Source organism: Xenia sp. Carnegie-2017, unplaced genomic scaffold, assembly GCF_021976095.1.
Source record: "Xenia sp. Carnegie-2017 unplaced genomic scaffold, XeniaSp_v1 HiC_scaffold_6, whole genome shotgun sequence".
NCBI classification, from domain to species: Eukaryota; Metazoa; Cnidaria; class Anthozoa; order Malacalcyonacea; family Xeniidae; genus Xenia; species Xenia sp. Carnegie-2017.
Window position 1 is genome coordinate 649,851 of NW_025813526.1, and position 20,356 is coordinate 670,206.

The window sequence follows — 20,356 nt, forward strand, 5'->3', positions numbered from 1 at the left end:
GACGGACTTGCCGTTTCAAACACCACACCACGAGAAACAGAGAACATCAAAAAGGAAATATGCCGCATCTTCAACAACAATGGACAACAATGGGATAATAATAAATGAATACAAAAGCATGTGCTAGATTATATATACAAGAGGAAGTTAGGGTAAAAATTAAGATAGAATTACATAATATGTTGAGTGTATGGTTACAAATTCGATAAAAATGCCTTGTGTCTATGGCGACAAGAGGAGATAAGTTCGTTACGTTTGTTGAGTGATGATAGTTGTGGTTGGTAGGTGAAAAGAATTTTTCTTTCAGGCATAGGTTGCATCTTTTGTTGGCGCTGTTGTACGGTTTGCTGTGAGTGATGATATTCCATGAGATATCGTAAACGATGTTGTTGTCTTTTAGTGTCCATATGTGTTTGCTGAGTTCGGTGGAGTTTCTTAGTTTTTTTGTGGCGGAAAGAGGTAGTGTGGTTCCTGTGTCGAGTCTTAAATTCGTTGTCTGTAAGTCCAATGTAGGTCTCAGTTGTGTTAGTGTCCAAACGTTTAACAGTTGCTTGGTAGATGACAGATGATTGTAGGCAGATTCCGTTAAGTGGACAGTTTTGTTTTTGTTGGCAGTTGCATGTTTTAGTTTGTGTATTTTTGTCATTGATGGTGTCATTAGTATTGTCAGGTTCTCTCAATATGCGTTTGTTATGGTTATTAATAATTCTATATTGTTCATGCAGCTGTAACTTAATTTAATTGTGTCGCGGTTAAATAGTTTTCTGAGTTTGTGGTCTATGGGAAAGTGCTTGTCAATTAGTGAAATGAATTTATAGCCGATGTTTCTGCTGACGTTCTTGCTGTATGGTGGGTTGTACTAGAGTATGTTATTTCTAAGTCTGTTTTTCGTAGTAGCGTTCGGGTCATATTTCAGTGTGTAATGATATCCATTTTCGTCAAGTGCTTTTTGGTATGGAGGAATTGCTTGGTCGAATGATGCTCCGTCGGATGATAAGGATGAAAGGCGTTTGTTAATGGTATCGGGTATGTTCTTTGTAATGCTTGGAGGGTGGTTGCTTTCGTGGTGGATGTATTGCAAAGAGGTGTTGGGCTTAGTGTAAGGTCGATTGGGAAGAATTCTATAGATTGAACGTGATGTCGAGGAAGCTAATGACTTTGTTAGCTTCGATAGTGATACGCAATCCGTTACTGTTAAAGACGCGGCATATCTCCTATTTGAATTTTTCCGTTTCTTTTCGTGTTGCTTTGGTAATGGCTAGTCCGTTGTCACGATAAAATCCTATGTTAGTGATGATGTGTTGTAGTTGTGAGAGGAGATAGCTTCCTACAAGTTCGCTTGTCTCGGCGCCGTCGAAGCTGTACATTGTCAGGTCGAATGTGGAGTTGTATTTCTTTTGCCAGGGTTGTTGGTTGTGAATGAGGTATGAATTCTTGGCATGTATGATAATGTTTCTCTCTTGGTTTGTGATGATGTCGTGGGTTGAGGCGAAATCAAGTGCTTTGTTTAAGAGGTCTTGGTTGATAGACGGGTAGAAGTCTACAATGTCGAAAGATATGAAGTTGAGATTTTGTTTGTGTTTGATGGAGTTGAACCACTTGATGACAGATGACGAGTTTTTCCATTGGTTCGGCGAAGTGGCTTTTATGATATTGTTGTTTATTCTGTCAAGTATTTTTTTGCTAATTTTTCCAATTTCAGATTTCGTCGGGTTGTTTAGTCGGCAGGTGGCCTTATTTGCAAAGTTCGGTTTGTGATCTTTGAGTATTATGAATGCGTGTTTGTTAGCGGTGGAGTCTACTCTGTCAGATATACCCAGTTGTGATATACCCAGATTTTTGTCTTCGGTGTGGATGGCTTGTATTGCGTCGAAGTTTATTTTCTTGTATGAATTCGTGATATTTTGTTGTAGGAGGTCGTTGTATGCTGGCTTGTCTAGTTTGTAGAAGTTTGTTGTTTTGTCGGCTGCGATAAGTAGCTTTTCTTCGTGTTTGATGGCTGTGGTGTTGTATTTTATTTCGGTGAGAAATGCGTTGTGTACTTTTTTAAATTTTACTGATTGGATCATCTTCATCATGTCGTTTTCGAATTGTTTTAAGTCAATCGGTGGAGGGTTTTTTGTGCTCTTGAAGCCATAGGTGTCTTTAGGAAGCTGTGGTGGATCTCGGGTTGAGAAAGAAATAAGCCTTCCAACGCATATTACGTAGGAAGGACTCAGATTTTTCGATGAGTCGTTGCAGGTATTCATTTGGTGATGGTAGAGGAATATTCTCGATGCTGTAGTTGAAGTTTAGTTTCTCCACTGCGGATTATCATACAGTGCTCGATAAAATTTTATATTGGAGCGTGATAGGAAGCTTAGTTTATTTGAATCTCCGTAAGTACAGTGCACGATGCTTAAGAGCAGAGCGTAAATGTTGATGAGAAGAAGAAAATACACAAAAACTACAATTTCATCCCGACAAGCCTGTTTCGCGTTTTCTCACTCTTTAGGGGATAATATTAAATGAATACAAAAGCATATCCTTTTGTCGCCATAGACACAAGGCACTTTTATCCAATTTGTAACCATACACTCAACATATTACGTAATTCTATCTTAATTTTTACCCTACCTTCCTCTCGTATATATAATCTAGCACATGCTTTTGTCACAGAATAGATATATACAGAAGCGCCACTCAGCGAAAAATCTGTCCCCTACTTGTACCCAGTTCTTAAGTGCGCATCTTTTGCGTCCGCCATTACTCCAGCCAGATAAACTGGCCAGAATGTATATAGATTAATATTATGAAGAGTTGTTTTTCGAAAATTTGACGAATTTAAATTCACTTATGGACAAAATTTTTAATGCCATTGGATAGGATACCAAGCATATGAGCTGAGAAACAGTTTTGTTGTAAAATACGTTCTTCAAATATAGTTTTACGGGTTTTATAGTTTCTTGCCTTGAATTGTATGCGAGATCCATGTTTAGAACGTCTCTTATATTGAACGGCAGTTGCCCTAAGAATTTATAATTTAGGACAAAAGTAATAAATATATTTAGTGTGATTCCATTTCTGTATTTTCTAGTAAAGAGTTTCCTATTAGAATGGTCAACGGATTTGATAGAAGCGATAAAAGACCTACTGTGCGTAAAGAACGTTCTTCAAATGAAGACGCTATTAGTATAAAATTTGGACTAAACTAATTTATATTTGATTCTTGAATCGGGGCTTTTTATTTGCAATGTAGCTTGTCTGCATAATTGTAATTGAAAGTTTTTATTTGTAATTGTATATTGAGTTCCTGTGGCTATCATGTCTGTCACATTTGTATTAACTTACAAATAAAGATGTTTTTTGTTGTCTTATTTTTAATAAACAATATACGAAATTACAATTTTTTAAAGAATGAAGTTATTGATAAATTGTTACAATTAAATTAACAACTTTACCATTATGTCAAACATATTGTCAAGCTCCTACAGCTTACCTCTTTGGTTAAACTTCACTTGTGAGTTGTGACCAACAATTGTATGTGAAAAATGATTAGAATTATGTTTGATTCACCGCATTGATCAACCAGCAGAGAAAAATTATTGCAACAAAGCGCTCGAAAATTTAATTTTTGCTAAAATCCATAAACTTCATTCAGTAAATTAAAATTTTTATTGTAAGTAATCATGTCACAAACATAACTTATTCTGACAAAAACCAGTTATAGTTACTCTTAATGCAATCGTAATACTTTACACAGTAAAATGTTTACCAAAAGGTGAAACACAGATACACCAGAAAACTTTTTTAAAACATTTGACAGGGGGAAACTGTGCCAAGCCAACACCAATCCAATTCATAAAAGCATCCAGGAAGCTTTTTTATGTTCACTTCTCACATCATCAATAAGCATCCATGTCAAATATATAAATAATCTCCTGATTGAATTTAAAAAGGCAGAAATAACAAAGTTAAGTCATGTGGACCATATGACAGTATATGTTTTACAAATTGCTATTCAAGCACTATTGGTGGAGGCCAACATGCTGCTGCTTATGTTCCAACTTGCTCAAAAAGTCATTCAAGCTTCACAAGTCACAACTGTGATGAATACAAAATATTTTGGCATCAGATGACTTTCATAGTGGCCATGCAGCATCGCTTCTGATAGTTTAAAACACCAGGGTAGACAATTTTGGTGATTCGAATGTCCTACCAAACGTTGTTTGCAATATATAAACTAACTGGAGGATAATTTGATTTGTCACTTGTTTCAGCCACGACCGAGATTTCAAATGTTATAACAAATGTCTTCAAGATTCTCTGCAGAATTCATATATGATAAAAATAAAACTGGCGACAAACCATATACCGAGTACGCATCTCGTCAGATACATATCTACTTTGTAAATATTCCGAATAAACCCTCATTTATCAAAACGGACGTCGAATTAATGATAAATTGTTGAGAGCTTGATGTGTTAACTGTATCCACACAAAAAAGTATTAAAAAAATGGCCAATCTATAGAAATATTTGGGTTTATTTGTCAAAACCCATCCGTAGAACTATATATTATATTGCGATCTGGCTGCATTTATCTGGCTGGAAACATGGCCGCCGTGTAAAGTTGCCCGGATGCTGGGGACACGAACATCAAAGGTTCCGACATCGAGTGGCGCTTTTGTATATATCTATTCTGTGCTTTTGTAATCATTTAATATTATCCCCAGAAGAGTGAGAAATCACGAAACAGGCTTGTCGGCATGAAATTGTACTTTTTGTGTATTTTCTTCCTCTCATCAACATTTACGCTCTGCTCTTAAGCATCGAGCACTGTACTTACGGAGATTCAAATAAACAAAACTTCCTATCACGCTCCAATATAAAATTTTATCGAGCACTGTATGATAATCCGCAGTGGAGAAACTAAACTTCAACTACAGCATCAAGAATATTCCTCGACCATCACCAAATGAATACCTGCAACGACTCATCGAAAAATCTGAGTCCTTCCTACGTAATATGCGTTGGAAGGCTTATTTCTTTCTCAACCCGAGATCCACCACAGCTTCTAAAGACACCTATGGCTTCAAGAGCACAAAAAAACCCTCCACCGATTGACTTAAAACAATTCGAAAATGACATGAAGAAGATGATCCAATCAGTAAAATTTAAAAAAGTACAGAACGCATTTCTCACCGAAATAAAATACAACACCACAGCCATCAAACACGAAGAAAAGCTACTTATCGCAGCCTACAAAACAACAAACTTCTACAAACTAGACAAGCCAGCATACAACGACCTCCTACAACAAAATATCACGAAATCATGCAAGAAAATAAACGTCGATGCAATACAAGCCATCCACACCGAAGACAAAAATCTGGGTGTATCACAACTGGTTATATCTGACAGAGTAGACTCCACCGTTAATAAAGACGCATTCATAATACTCAAAGATCACAAACCGAACTTCGCAAATAAACTCACCTGCCGACTAAACAACCCGACGAAATCTGAAATTGGAAAAATTAGAAAAAAAATACTTGACAGAATAAACAACAATATCATGAAAGCCACTTCGCTGAACCAATGGAAAAACTCGTCATCTGTCATCAAGTGGTTCAACTCCATCAAACACAAACAAAATCTCAACTTCATATTTTTCGACATTGTAGACTTCTACCCGTCTATCAACCAAGACCTCTTAAACAAAGCACTTGTTTCGCCTCAACCCACGACAACGTCACAAACCAAGAGAGAAACATTATCATACATGCCAAGAATTCATACCTCATTCACAACCAACAACCCTGGCAAAAGAAATACAACTCCACATTCGACCTGACAATGTACAGCTTCGACGGCGCCGAGACATGCGAACTTGTAGGAAGCTAACTCCTCTCACAACTACAATACAACATCACTAACATAGGATTTTATCGTGACAACGGACTAGCCATTACCAAAGCAACACGAAAAGAAACGGAAAAATTCAAAAAAGAGATATGCCGCGTCTTTAACAGTAACGGATTGCGTATCACTATCGAAGCTAACAAAAAAGTCATTAACTTCCTCGACATCACGCTCAATCTAAAGAATACTTCCCATCGACCTTACACTAAGCCCAATACCACTTTGCTATACATCCACCACGAAAGCAACCACCCACCAAGCATTAAAAAGAACATACCCGATACAATTAACAAAAGCCTTTCATCCTTATCATCCGAAAAAGCATCGTTCGACCAAGCAATTCCTCCATACCAAAAAGCACTTGACGAAATTGGGTATTATTACACACTAAACTATGACCCAAACGATACTACCAAACGGAAAAACAGACTTAGAAACAACATTCTCAGGTACAACCCACTATACAGCAAGAACGTCTGCACAAGCATTGGCTACAAATTCATTTCACTAATAGACAAGCACTTTCCCATAGACCACAATTTTAGAAAACTATTGAACCGCAATACAATTAAATTAAGTTACAGCTGCATGAACAATATGGAACATATTATCAAAAACCATAACAAATGCATTTTGAGAGAACCTGAAACTCCTAATGACACCATCAGTGACAAAAAAAAAACACAAACTAAAACATGCAACTGACGACAGAAACAAAACTGCCCACTTAACGGAAACTGGAAATAAACGAGTGTCGATTTATTTGAGCACAGACTAATAAACACTGCATGATTTATTAAGATTTAAGTGTTCAAGAAGTACGTCATAATACAAATCGCTAATGCACATTTAAATGAAAGTAAAACAAATTGGGATAATTTATCAGAAATCAGTTGATTGAAAAATTCAAAACGAAGAAATAATCATGCAGCAAACCGGCTTAAATATATGTAAAGAATCGATCAGCCCATTGGCGACTATAGCAGCCACTGCGCGCAGTTGCATCAATATATATAGAAAGACGAATCAAAAATGCAAACGCAAAAACGACAAATTTGCACACAAGCAATAATGAGCGTCAAATACTACAACAAATGAGCGAGCAGTGAGCGTCAAATTCTACCACAAATTCAAGATCTTTGCAATGATCAATAAAATAAACAACAGCCATTAAAATAATCGATCGTTTTGCGAGTTTAGTTTCATTTTCAGACAAAACAATGAACTTCGACTTACTTTCCGATCTTTCTCTATTGTTATTCCTTCTGTATTTTATGATAGACAACTGATATGCTTTAAAATGTCGAAAAATATTCTAATAAAGTTAAGCTGCAGCAAACAGAATGCGTCTCCTTTTAACTGAAACGTCTACGAAAACTCAAATCGTAGAAAATGAACGAAATGTATTTCCTTTCAATCAATAGCGTTGTGTATTATGTTACACAATACTTCAATTCATAAACCAGATGAAGAGGAAGGTCAAACATACCTAATCTCAAATAATGTAGAAACAAACAAAGTTACATTTTAGACGATGGTTTAACGTGAATTATACGATTTTCCCAAAAATTTTTAACGACGTAACAAAACGCAGTTTTTTAGTTATATATTGTGTTTTATTTTTAGCAAGCGTCACTTCTGATGAAATGAATTCATGTGCTTGATTGGTTTGTTGAAACATTCTTTGCGTTCCATTATGTTGTGTGTTAGCAAATCATGTATACAAAGTAAAGTAAATAATAGGCTTTCCTATGGAAGGTTTGACACGTAACGTTTCCTTCTCTTTCGAAGAGATTTGGGATAATTTTGTCGTTATAATGAAATTTAAAGTAAATGGTTTGAACTTGGGAGTATCGTTACATGTACCACTTTGCAATACATCCACCACGAAAGTAACCACCCACCAAGCATTAAAAAGAACATACCCGATACAATTAACAAAAGCCTTTCATCCTTATCATCCGAAAAAGCATCGTTCGACCAAGCAATTCCTCCATACCAAAAAGCACTTGACGAAATTGGGTATTATTACACACTGAACTATGACCCAAACGATACTACCAAACGGAATAACAGACTTAGAAACAACATTCTCAGGTACAACCCACTATACAGCAAGAACGTCTGCACAAGCATTGGCTACAAATTCATTTCACTAATAGACAAGCACTTTCCCATAGACCACAAACTCAGAAAACTATTGAACCGCAATACAATTAAATTAAGTTACAGCTGCATGAACAATATGGAACATATTATCAAAAACCATAACAAACGCATATTGAGAGAACCTGAAGCTCTTAATGACACCATCAGTGACAAAAAAAAACACAAACTAAAACATGCAACTAACGACAGAAACAAAACTGCCCACTTAACGGAAACTGGAAATAAACGAGTGTCTATTTATTTGAGCACAGACTAATAAACACTGCATGATTTATTAAGATTTAAGTGTTCAAGAAGTACGTCATAATACAAGTCGCTAATGCACATTTAAATGAAAGCAAAACAAATTGGGATAATTTATCAGAAATCAGTTGATTGAAAAATTCAAAACGAAGAAATAATCATACAGCAAACCGGCTTAAATATATGTAAAGAATCGATCAGCCCATTGGCGACTATAGCAGCCACTGCGCGCAGTTGCATCAATATATATAGAAAGACGAATCAAAAATGCAAACGCAAAAACGACAAATTTGCACACAAGCAATAATGAGCGTCAAATACTACAACAAATGAGCGAGCAGTGAGCGTCAAATTCTACCACAAATTCAAGATCTTTGCAATGATGAATAAAATAAACAACAGCCATTAAAATAATCGATGGTTTTGCGAGTTTAGTTTCATTTTCAGACAAAACAATGAACTTCGACTTACTTTCCAGTCTTTGTCAATTGTTCTTCAGTGAATACTTATTTATATTATGAAAGACGGTTGATATGTTCTAGAATGTCGAAAAGTATTCCAATAAAAGTAAACTGCAGCAAACGGAATGTGTCTCTTTTATAACTGAAACGTCTACGAAAACCACCCGTTTCGTTCATTCTAAATGGGTATTATTCAGAGTACTAAAATTTAGAATGCGGAAAATAGCCAAATTAGATTGCTTTCTGTGCTATCTAATAATGGATGCGGTATGATGTTGTTGTACACTATACTACACATAAGGATAATAATATCTGAGATCGTCGCCATTTTTGTTTCCAAACATACACTAATAATCTATACCAAGGAATTATTTAAATACAATGAACAACAGACCTGAAAAGTATAACAAACTTTCAAGAGAGCAAATTGATGCTCTTAATTACTATTTTGAGAATGGCATGAAATCTACTCTGTGCTTTGAGCTGATAAAAACAGCCGCCGAAAAAACGTCGTTGTCTGTGGACAAGGTCAAGGTGAGAACGATCTCTTCTTTAGTCGTCCACCGTCTTTTAAAATTTTTTCTGTATGCAGTAAACCAACTACGAAACCAGCGCCATCAAATCAAAGCCATACGTATCTCAATAACATCCCTAAATTTGTATTTTTACTCCACAGTAATTTGTATGAAGTTCTACTTTAAACTTTCCTTTCTCAAAAAGCACATTCTTATAATGTATTGTGATATACAATGGACATTCTTTATGTACAGAGTTATAGGCTGTGAAACACAGTAACTGGTGCAGCTTTATTGTAACACTTGATGTTATAATGTCAGTAAAAATTTCACAAAATTTGTTTGATACTGCATGTTTTGAAATTATTCAAAAGCTTCTTCACAACTGACATTATGCTTTTTTCCGAAATGGATTGGCAACAAAGTTGCTTCTGTCAAAAGAAAATGTCAATCTAATAATTTAGAGTCACCTCTACCCTCATGTAATCCACCAAAAGTCCCCAAACCACCACCCAGATTACGGGGTCAAGCGGATATTATCTATTTTGCTCAGAATTTTTTAAATCAGGTGAAGGAATTACTAAAATCAATTTAGTATCATCAATAATGATTTAAGCAATGTTACCCATTAAGAATTTGCTATGATGAAAGCCTTGGCAAATTTATCCATTATTGCAGATGAAGTAAAGGGGTTGTCTCACCTGAGTGAAAAAAATAAATTGGCTTCTGTCAAATGGATTGGTCTTGGAAAATCCTAGCAAAATAAATACATACAGAAAGCTAATGACATGAAAAACAACCCAGTGACATTAGATGATGCTCAAAGAACAAAATTGGTTGATCAGCATATAAAGCTTTTAGCTGAGGAGGTAACAGTCGTTTTAATAAATTAATTTTGCAATGAATAGCAGAGGTAGCATTATGTAATTAGAATAAATTAGAATAGGCCATTGATTGGGGAGACTTTAGTCTTTGGAAATGTACATAATTCATGGTATTCAGATAAAGGAAGTTTATATTGTCTTAACATTGGATGCATTTCTAATAGTGTTATGTTGAGTAAAACTCTTTGTTTAGAGCCTGTATTTTTTGTGCAAACATGGTTACAGTGATCACCAGATAGAAAGTTATTTCTTATTGCAAACTTGTTTTTCTTTTGGCATGAAATTTGACTTGAACGTCATCTAGCATGAAATGTTTTTTGTATTTTGGTTGTGTGGAATGTATCAGTTGAACTGTTTCTTAAGGCTATGAAAGAATTAATGAAGAAATGATTAATAATAATAAACTATATTTAATGGTAGGATGAAGTTTAAAGTTTGCGTGAATCTGAAAATTTATGCAGTTACTAAATGCTGTGAAAAGTGATTGTAAAATTCTTTTGGTTCCAAGAAGATTAATCACTGAAGAGATGATTGTTGTTGCTGTTTTGTTGATATTTTATGACAATATTTATACTTCACTGCCTTCATCACAGATGTAATGCAGACATATATGTCATGTAATTTGGGTTATGTAGAATAGTGTTTGGACAACAAAAGATTCTGTTTTATTCTACATCAGTAATGATGATCATTACCATAGAATTGATGGTATAGCATTATATTTGTAGAAATAATAATTATCATGGCAGTAGCAATAATAATAAAAAAATGTCATCTCATGCCATTTGTTAAAGTCCATATTGTTGCAAACTATACATAGCTTTTTGCAGTACTTATGCCTAATGTGACCCTTATCAACTATTTACTTTTCTTCTAGTTCAGTTACTTGGAGTATCTTGGTTGCCAGGCCAGCTGCTTACTGGTGAATGAAAAAAAGAACTTTATGTTCCTGGTTCATCAGGAGGAAAAAGATTTGTTAACAATGAATCAGCATTTTTGTGCAGATTAAAGCAATGTTTGGTAAAGAGTAAAAAATTTGCGAAGATCACAAATACGCAATAAGCATAAAGTTTAACTTTTATTGATATGTCAGCACCAGTCTCATGAATACCAGTTATTGGATATTAGTCAAGTAGATACATATGACTAAGTTTCAGAGCTTTGCTATAATGTCATGTTACGTATGGTTGCAAAATGTTCATCCCATCTCAAAATAGCATATTTCTAACGGTAAATATTAAGGTATTTTTTGGTATCCGATAAAGTGGTATACAATTATATAAAAAAAAGATATGCAATTTTTTTTGACAAAAATGTTTCTTTGCAGACATAATCAAATCGATATTAGGCTAATCATTATAGAGCGCTAATTGCTAAATTAATTATATTTACGACCGTCTTTTTTTTTACAACCGCTGATCCAGTTACAAACGTATGAGGGAACTTTTGCGCATGTAATTCTATCACCTTTGTTGTGCAAACTTTACAGCGCAATAAATTCACCTCTTGACCATCATCCTAGTACTCAAGCGAGTCAGCAACTAATGTTTCCATCCATTTTTTTACTGTATTAACCTGTAGCCGGTAGCTACAACCTTGCGACGAAGATGGCAAGAAAGACAAAAGTGAAAAGAGAAACATCGAATATACTTTAGCCTTCTAATTATTAACAGTAGCATCCTTGATGTTAACTTACACTAAAACAACATCATACTTATGTCATATTACAAGCAATATGTTAAAATAAAAAGTATGGCTGCTCAAGGTTGCCTCTTTTAGCTTAATATTTTGAGCCAAATGTGGCTTCTTTTTCTCACGTAAGGCTTATTTAAAATAGAAATTCCCTGAGGTTTATTTTTCAAATTTGGCTTATTTAAGTATTTTGTCTTCTTTTAAGAATCAAAATGAAACTGTTTCCTAATTTTATCGAAAATACTCAAAATAGTTATGATGTCAAAAAAAGTACGTAACGCTGTACAAAAAGACGCAAATGAAAAAATTGACAATAATGTATTACACCCCTATTTTCATAAGCATATAAGCACCATGTATTGTTGACTGTTGACACACTTCCCAGTCTCAAAGTGACAACGTCTTTGAATTTGATAACATTGTGTCAATATGGATTTTAATGTCGTGCAGCGCACTCGTTTATAAATCAATAAAGAAGTTTTTTGCATATCGTTTAAAAAAGTGATGTGCAATTGTTTTCATTTTAGCCAAAACGGTGTGCAAATTGCACATTGCACAGCATTAATTCGCACACTGTTTATAATATCATGACACCATTCTCTGCACTGTGTTTCACGCCTTTTAGCAATCACCAGGTGATTGACAGTTTAGTTGATTCTTTCATGATAGTATTTATTTTACTTTTATAAATTTATATTTTGCTCAATCTATAAAGATATTGAGCACTCTTTTATAACAAAATTCACAAACTATAATTTTGTATTGACAAGCCTGCTTCGTGATACCTCACTCTTCATTAAACTCTCTGAAAAGAGTGAAAAATCACGAAGCAAGCTTTTTGGGATAAAATTGTAGTTTGTATAGCTAAAAAAAAATTTGTATGCTATATTTGGTAAATGTAAACCGAGAGAAAAACTGAAATGGACTCATGAAGATGTAAGAATGCTCTTTAACAAGAAGTCTAGTAAGTTAATTTTTTATTTATTCTTGTACGCAGGTCTTCCCATTGAGAGTGACGTGACCATACAGGTGTAATTAACCACCACAGGCCTGGATAAATTATTTCATTCTATGGCTGCAAGTTTAAAAAAATATTTTTTGAATAAATTTTTCATTAAATACTTTTGTAAACAGTATAATGTTGTTAATAACAGTTACTTACAAAGGTTGCCTGTATATTCCGGAATTGTAGTGTTTACCTTACAGTGATAGTGTAATATTATCTTTTGATACTCCTGCATAAATAAATCTTTTCTGTTTTTTAATAAAAAGTTTATGGAAGATACAAAAATTTTTTCTGTAATTTTGTAAAAAATTACCCTGTCATGTTTTCAAGTCATAATGATTGTTAGTTCTTGTCAGTGAGCATTTTTCTTAAAGGTGAAGCAAAAGGTGTGACTGGTTCTCGCATTCCATATCTTTCTGGTTGGGTTTTCATGTTGAAGGACTACCAGATGACATTAGCCTAAATAAGCCACGATAATATATCTCAAAGGAAATACAGAAAATCATGTACTGTCAGGACAGTATTTCTTTCATTCTTGAAACGTCAGAAGGTGCACCTTTGCAAAGGTGCACCTTCTATATCTTCTATAACTATATCTTCTAATATCAACACACTGGAAAGTGCAATGTCCAGAAGCTTTGACGGAGTTAAAAAAAATTGAATGCATATATGTCTCATGCAAATCATTTCGTTTTACCTGTGTACTGTGATGAGGAAAGTCAGTTCTGGCTTTTTTCATTTACGGGATCTCTTCAAGCTCTGCAGCAGATAAGCGCCAGAGGTAAATTGACAGGATGTTGGCTAAATTATGAGTCAGGCAATACTTTTTATCTTATTAAAAAAAAGGAAACAATCTTTGGAAAAAATATTATTAAGGACAATGGCAATGTAATTTTTGAGATGTTTACTGATTATACCCAAACCTTCATATTGAACAAGTCCTTTGAAAGGAAAGTTACTCAAATTTTATCACAACAGGGATATATATAGTTTTCAATTTCACACCAATGAAAAAAAAATTCATTGTTTACAATAGTAACAGGCAGAACTGCAAAATGTGCACTGTAGTCAACTCAGTTTTCAGTTTTAGTTGGATTATAAATAAGTCACTTTTACTTGGATTGAACATGGTTTCTTAAAACATGATTTTTCCATTCAAATATAAGCCATTCTAATTCTATAATTAAAAATTCGAGGATTAAAGCCCAAAAGTATAAACTACATTTTATAGAAAAATAAGGTTTTTTTGAAGGGGGGGGTTCTACCTTTCACCTACACAAAGACATGCACAATTCACTGGATATGCAAATAAGATATCATATTTGTAAAAGTAACTTTAATAATTGAGCTACTTATGCATTAAAAAAATATTTATGTTTGTGCAATATGTTTTAAACGTCTTGCTATTGACAATGCAATGCAAACAGAAGAAATAGCTTTGGACAATTGAGTTAATTTCTCTTGCTGGCGTAATGCACAGGTTTCTTTTATTACAGGGAGAGTAGTTACTTTATGTAGCAAGATGCCAAAGTCTAAGCAGTCTTGCTGACTTAAGTTGTTGTCAATACTTCCACATAAAGCTTTGATTCAGAAATACTGGCACCCAAACTTATTCTTTTCTTTTTCTTTCACAACAATAATGTTTTCAACTCCATTGCCTGAACTGACTTGTGCAAACCTTGAAGTCGTTTGTGCGAACTCGAGCAGATGCAAGACCTTCGGTTCCCTGCTTGCACTGATCTGCTCTCAAGTTTTTCCGAAGGCTCATTGGTTTGCATAAACCAAATTGTATTTCTCAGATTATATTTGAGCATATGTGACGTAAAAGATCTAATAAACGCCCTAGATTAAATTAACAACTTATACATATTGAACGCCCCCCACCTCCTTGCAACGCCACATACTAATAAAGTCCCCTCCTCGATAGACACCCACCACCTTCAAAACATTACCATTATGATAAATTAATTATAGTGGGTTCACAATTTGGCTTATAAGAAGTTTAGTTTGTCTTAGTTTTGATTTATTTGTTCACACAAGCAACTAATATACACGTCTCTCTTTTCATTTCTCTGCACCACAACATCTAGAATTGATTAAACACCCTGGCCCTTGATAAATTCATTTACGGTACCAACGAACACTCAAAGTAAAGCAACATATATATCATAAATGAATTCCACTTTTAACATTTTGAAATTCGAATTCCGTTGCGTCGACATTTTTAATTTACGGTGCTTTTTGTGACATAAACAGCACCGCATAATCCAATATCATCGAGCATATGTGATTGTTACACAAAAGTATGCAGTAGCCAGTAGCAATGTTTTGTTACAGTAAATAGTTGACAGTTGTGGCTTTAAATTTTTCTAACAAGTTATGTTTCAAATAAAATATTCATTTTTTTTAGTTAGTACAACGACCCTTATAGCATGGACCATATTAGTAGCAGAGTATGTAGCACCTTATAATAAAATAAAAGCCAAAAAAACCGATCACGTTCTTTTCTTAACAACAATGTTACTTCAGCATGTGATTGTAGGGAGGTTGGTATTGCGTAGAGAATATTTGAAGCTCATGGCAAGAATTCGAGATACGTAATACGTGCAATGATTAAGGTAGGCGTGCAACATGACAAGAGTGTTCTATCTGTATAATGGCTTACGTGTTCTGTGAAATGGCAATAGTGCTCAGTAACGCAGATTAACAATTTTCAGTTTTATATTATTTCAATCCAAACACGTATTCGGTTTCATTTCTCATTCACCTCTTACAGCGGCAGTACCATCAAGGGTGCCGAACCAGACCGCACTCTCTCGTCAGCATCGTTTCGTTAGCTTGAACATCGGTAAAGTTAGTCATCTGTTTGGAGTTAATCTCGAGCAAAATATGAGACATGGAAGGCCTATAACGTTAAAAAACAAATTGGATGATTAGACGGACAAATCATGAAATTCGGTGTTTTCAAAAACTCGCCCCAGACCCCGTTGATCAACTGATCAAGCTTTGGATACGTCTCGGCTATTATCAATGAAATCCATAACAACTGGAAGGCTAACTTGGACGCCATCTTTGAAGCCTGCATGAGCGCCGCCATTGAAGGTACGGAGGCGAAATACATGACTTCGAAATTGCCGGATTTTTTGCAAAAAACAGTTGTCTTCAAGCCAGCTTAATGTCTAAAAATCTTAAACAATGTTTGGACTTTAATATAAAACAAGTTTGAACGACATTTGTATATGTTTAAAGGACACATGCAACATAAAATTCGGATTGTTATTTTTGTACTTTACATGAAGGTATAGCTCCAACTAATAGTTCACCAAAGTTTGAGACTCAAAGGATAAATATTTTTGAAGATATGGAGGTTTAAAGTTGATGCTTTATTGATAACGTATTGAAAATGCCCGACGAGCTAGCGACAGCTACCGATGTCGTTGTGACGTAATAGTTGACATTCGCTAAACGCGGTCAATTGCGCGCTTCGTTCAAAATATATTGGTAACTTCTTAACAACACGACAATTTAGCATTGAAAATATGGTTTATTGTGCCGCATTTAATTGTAAAAACGGTTCTTCTAAGAACCACGAAACGCAGCAAAAGGTTTCATTTTTTTCGTTTCCCGAAAACAAGCGTATGCGAGATATTTGGATTGAAAAATCCGACGCAAAAATTGGAAGCCAACAAAGAGCTCAAAATTGTGCTCGCACATTTCGAGAGTTGGTGCTTCGTGCAAAATTTTGAAGCGATGCAATCAGTAGGATGGACAGCAGGACGGCTTCGCCTTAAGAAGGATGCTGTACCCACGATTTTTGAATACTCTGTGGAACCCACAAGTGTAGCATCTAAAGGAAGCAGCCAACAAATGTTAGAACTGCATTTGAGAAGAGACGAAGGCAAGAGGTGAATATTATAGTTATAGTTAGCAATATTTGTTTACATTTATCAAAAACTAAGCTATATAGCATTACCAAATTGAAGACAATTTTATAATTTTAGATTATAGACGGCGTTCTTGTAGACGACGACCACGATGTGTCGACATCGGCTCGAAATGTTAGTGCGTTTTACCTCAAAGGAAGTTTGTCTAAGATGAAAGATGTCAAAATATATGTAGACAGCGAAACACAAACATATACAGTGGTAACTAATTCAGACTAATGTCGTTTGATCTTTTCTTTGTTATTTTAACTCATAAAAAATTCCTTAACGTACCTTAGAAGCGCAATGTGAAATGCCAAGCAGCCATAACAATCCGTCCGCAAAAACACGTAAGGTCAAGAACCACTCAAACAAAAGTGCCAAATATGATAAGTAGAGGTATAGACTTTCCATTTCGGCTGTTTTGATTTTTGTGAAAAATCCAGCAATACGATAATTTTATGCTAAGGTACGGAGGTTGAGTTCATTTCAACAAAAAAATCACAGCACACAGACGACGTCATGTGAAATTGAACATTTTGAGGATAGCGCTGTATGGTCTGATACAGAAAGCACGTCGACGATGAGCAATAGCATCAATGGATCAGACTCTCAATGTTCAAATGAGTTAAGCGAAAATGAAGAATCCGACAATGACAATGCGACGTTAGTACCAACTATCCAGTCACCTGACTATTCTTTACATTGCTTTTCTCTGTTATGTTTCTCAGAACGTTACGTTTATCTCTCTCTGATTCTGATGGTAATTTTTATGTTATAGGAAAGATGCTCAAAATGAGAGAAAATACATAGTGTTTGATAGTTGCCTGAGACAGTTAGTGAGTCAATGCCCATGTTGTGGTGAAAGCTGTTCCATTGTGACCAAAACGACTGGTAGTATGGTTAACGTACTAGCAAAATGTCATTGTGGTTATGTTCGAGACTGGAATAGCCAACCTCTGCATGGGCGAATGCCTTTGGGTAACTTGGTCTTTGCTGCCAGCATCTTGTTTAGTGGTAGTAGCCCCAGCAAAGTTCTTCAATTCCTTCGTCACTCAGGCATACAATTTCTGTCAGAGCGCACATATAGCAATATTCAAACAGCGTATTTGATACCCAGTGTTTCAAATGTTTGGCATATGAACCAAAAGCATCTTCTAGAATCAATCAGAGAAAGGAACATTAACCTTGGAGGAGATGGAAGATGTGATTCGCCTGGATATTGTGCCAAGTATGGGTCATATAGCTGCATGGATTTGGAATCTAACAACATTTTAGACACACAACTTGTTCAGGTAACAATTCTTCAACAACTGTACATAAAACATGGTTAGAATACTCACATAATTATGTTACACAGTCCAATGAAGTGACGAACTCTGGAGCAATGGAACTTGAGGGATTAAAAGATGTCTGGCAAAGTTTGATGAAAGTGGGATGAAGGTGAAGTCAATGACCACAGACAGACATGCTCAAATCAAATCCTACATGTCAAGACAAAGACCGAAAATTGAGCACTACTTTGATGTATGGCATGTAGCAAAAGGTATAGATTGTCATAACAAACCAACCTTTACACATTTCATCAATAATCAAATTCCAACAGGAATCAAAAAGAAAATTTTGGCAGCATCAAAAAAAAATGGTTGCAAATTATTGTCGGATTGGGCCCAATCAATTTCCAACCATGTATACTGGTGTGCTGCTTCCAGCAATGGTGATAAAGAACTTGTCAAGGCAAAGTGGTTGTCAGTTCTCAATCATATATGTGACATCCATGAGGGACATAGTGATGTATTCCCAAAATGTGAACATGATATGTTAGAGCCTAGAATGTGGATAAAAAAGGTATTGTAAGCAAATAAATTTCAAAGTAACATCAACATTCTTTTTCTTTTTGTTAACTAACTTCTGATCTTAGGTTCAAAAGCTTATGTTGAGCTGTCTTCGATTGTTGAGTCCAAGTATCTCATGAGAGATATTGGAAAACTCAGTTATCAGAAGCAGACTTCATCCATCGAAGGTTTCCACCGAGTGGTGATTCTTTTGCACCAAAACATACCCATTTTTCTACAGATCAATGGAAGCAAGGTAATATAATTATGACTAGTGTATGATTACTTAAAAGTCATCATTGCAAAAGCAATAAGTTGCAATAGTTGTAAACATAAACTTAACATTCATTTGTAGATTGTTTATTGCTGCTCTTCATTTCAATGAGAATGGAAATAAACCTCAGAAAACGAAGAATGGTAGGCAAACAGAAGAGGCATTGATTTGGAGAGTGGCTTATTCAAAGTCAAAAGAAGGACAAGGGTCATCAAACCAGTGAAAGTTGACAGCACTTATGGTTAGCACAGAAAAATAAACTTACCTTTTCTCAAAGTGCAATGCAAAGCCAACATAAATAATGATTTGCTTTTCAGGATATGTTAAGGACTTGATGAAAGAAGTTTTGTACTGCAGACGCATTAATCCAACACTGTCCAAAGCTCTTGATGTCGCTGGAGTGAAAGAAATACCTGTCCCATTGACTCACCACAAATCAAAAATCAGCAAAGCTGAAGCCATTAAGCAACATAAATCTCGCTTTAATAAATAAAAAGAAATAACGTCCCACATGAAATAAACATAATTACAAATGAACAGACTTTGTCATACGCCATAAGCCCTACCATTCAGTAGTGTTGAGCATATTCAAATCCTTTGTATTCTCCAGAAGGCGAAGGAAATGCTTTCCGGATTTTGTCCACAGCACAAGAAGGTATGGGTAGTCGGTACTTTTTTCCCAACCTGCCATGCACCCAAGCCGTCCACTGTCGGTACGCCGTGTAGCATAATGCTCTGAACGATACAAAATTTTGTCTAAGATACTTATCGGCATTATACACTTGTCGACATACACGTAATTACACTTCTAAGGTAATATTTACTCGTTTTCTTCACTCTCAGGCATAGGTCCAATGTCATGTGTGTACGACCATAGCTGTTTTTAAGACAGCTTCGTTTGTACATACTGTGGCAAACTCTTCCTCTTGTGTGATGCAAATATGATCGCCATGTATCAGAGGATCAGTGTTGTTTACCTCTTGGCAACATATACTTTCCCGTCCTGTACTCATGACCACACAAAAGCCACACTCGCACCTAAGAGATAAACATTCTTTCTACTTTGGGAAAAACAATGAAGCATCAATAAAATGCAACTAACCATTCAACATTTCCAATTCTGTGAATGTATTCATCTTCGCTTTCCGATGACGAAGAATTGTCATTACTATGACCACCTTCCGCGTTGGCCAAAGGCTCAAACATGTAAGGTTGTACCTCATTGTTATTGATGACAATATCATAATTGGCTTCTTCTTCAGAAGAATCCATTAATTTTTGTTAAATAAAAAACAGTAATAGCAAACTACCGAAAGCCGTGCAAGAATTGCGTGCAAGTCGTAGAACGATATAAGAACGAAGCTTGTTTATGTCAACTATTACGTCACTCTTTCCCAGTTCCCAGACATAAACAATCTCACGGCGTTTTAGCAATGGTCATCGAATATCGT

The 20,356-nt window shown here is 35.3% G+C and overlaps 2 protein-coding genes and 2 long non-coding RNA genes across 4 annotated transcripts; 2 read left to right on the forward strand and 2 right to left on the reverse strand.

Moving 5' to 3' along the window:
- The first annotated feature begins 17,568 nt into the window (after positions 1 to 17,568).
- LOC124458293 lies at positions 17,569 to 18,237 on the forward strand. Its single transcript, XM_047008339.1, has 2 exons — positions 17,569 to 18,091; positions 18,157 to 18,237. Exons 1-2 carry the CDS (start codon positions 17,696 to 17,698, stop codon positions 18,235 to 18,237), a joined length of 477 nt encoding a protein of 158 aa, XP_046864295.1. The 5' UTR covers positions 17,569 to 17,695.
- A 199-nt stretch (positions 18,238 to 18,436) lies between these two features.
- LOC124458183 lies at positions 18,437 to 19,623 on the reverse strand. The gene is made up of 3 exons (XR_006953055.1): positions 19,472 to 19,623; positions 19,171 to 19,385; positions 18,437 to 18,624 (listed from the first exon to the last, which is right to left on the reverse strand). It is a non-coding gene; the product is annotated as an uncharacterized LOC124458183 (long non-coding RNA).
- On the forward strand, positions 19,111 to 19,442 carry LOC124458184. The gene is made up of 2 exons (XR_006953056.1): positions 19,111 to 19,146; positions 19,223 to 19,442. It is a non-coding gene; the product is annotated as an uncharacterized LOC124458184 (long non-coding RNA).
- A 139-nt stretch (positions 19,624 to 19,762) lies between the features above and the next one.
- LOC124458294 lies at positions 19,763 to 20,302 on the reverse strand. The gene is made up of 2 exons (XM_047008340.1): positions 20,008 to 20,302; positions 19,763 to 19,943 (listed from the first exon to the last, which is right to left on the reverse strand). The coding sequence occupies exons 1-2, from the start codon at positions 20,175 to 20,177 to the stop codon at positions 19,763 to 19,765; spliced, it is 351 nt and encodes a 116-aa protein (XP_046864296.1). The 5' UTR covers positions 20,178 to 20,302.
- Positions 20,303 to 20,356: the final 54 nt, after the last annotated feature.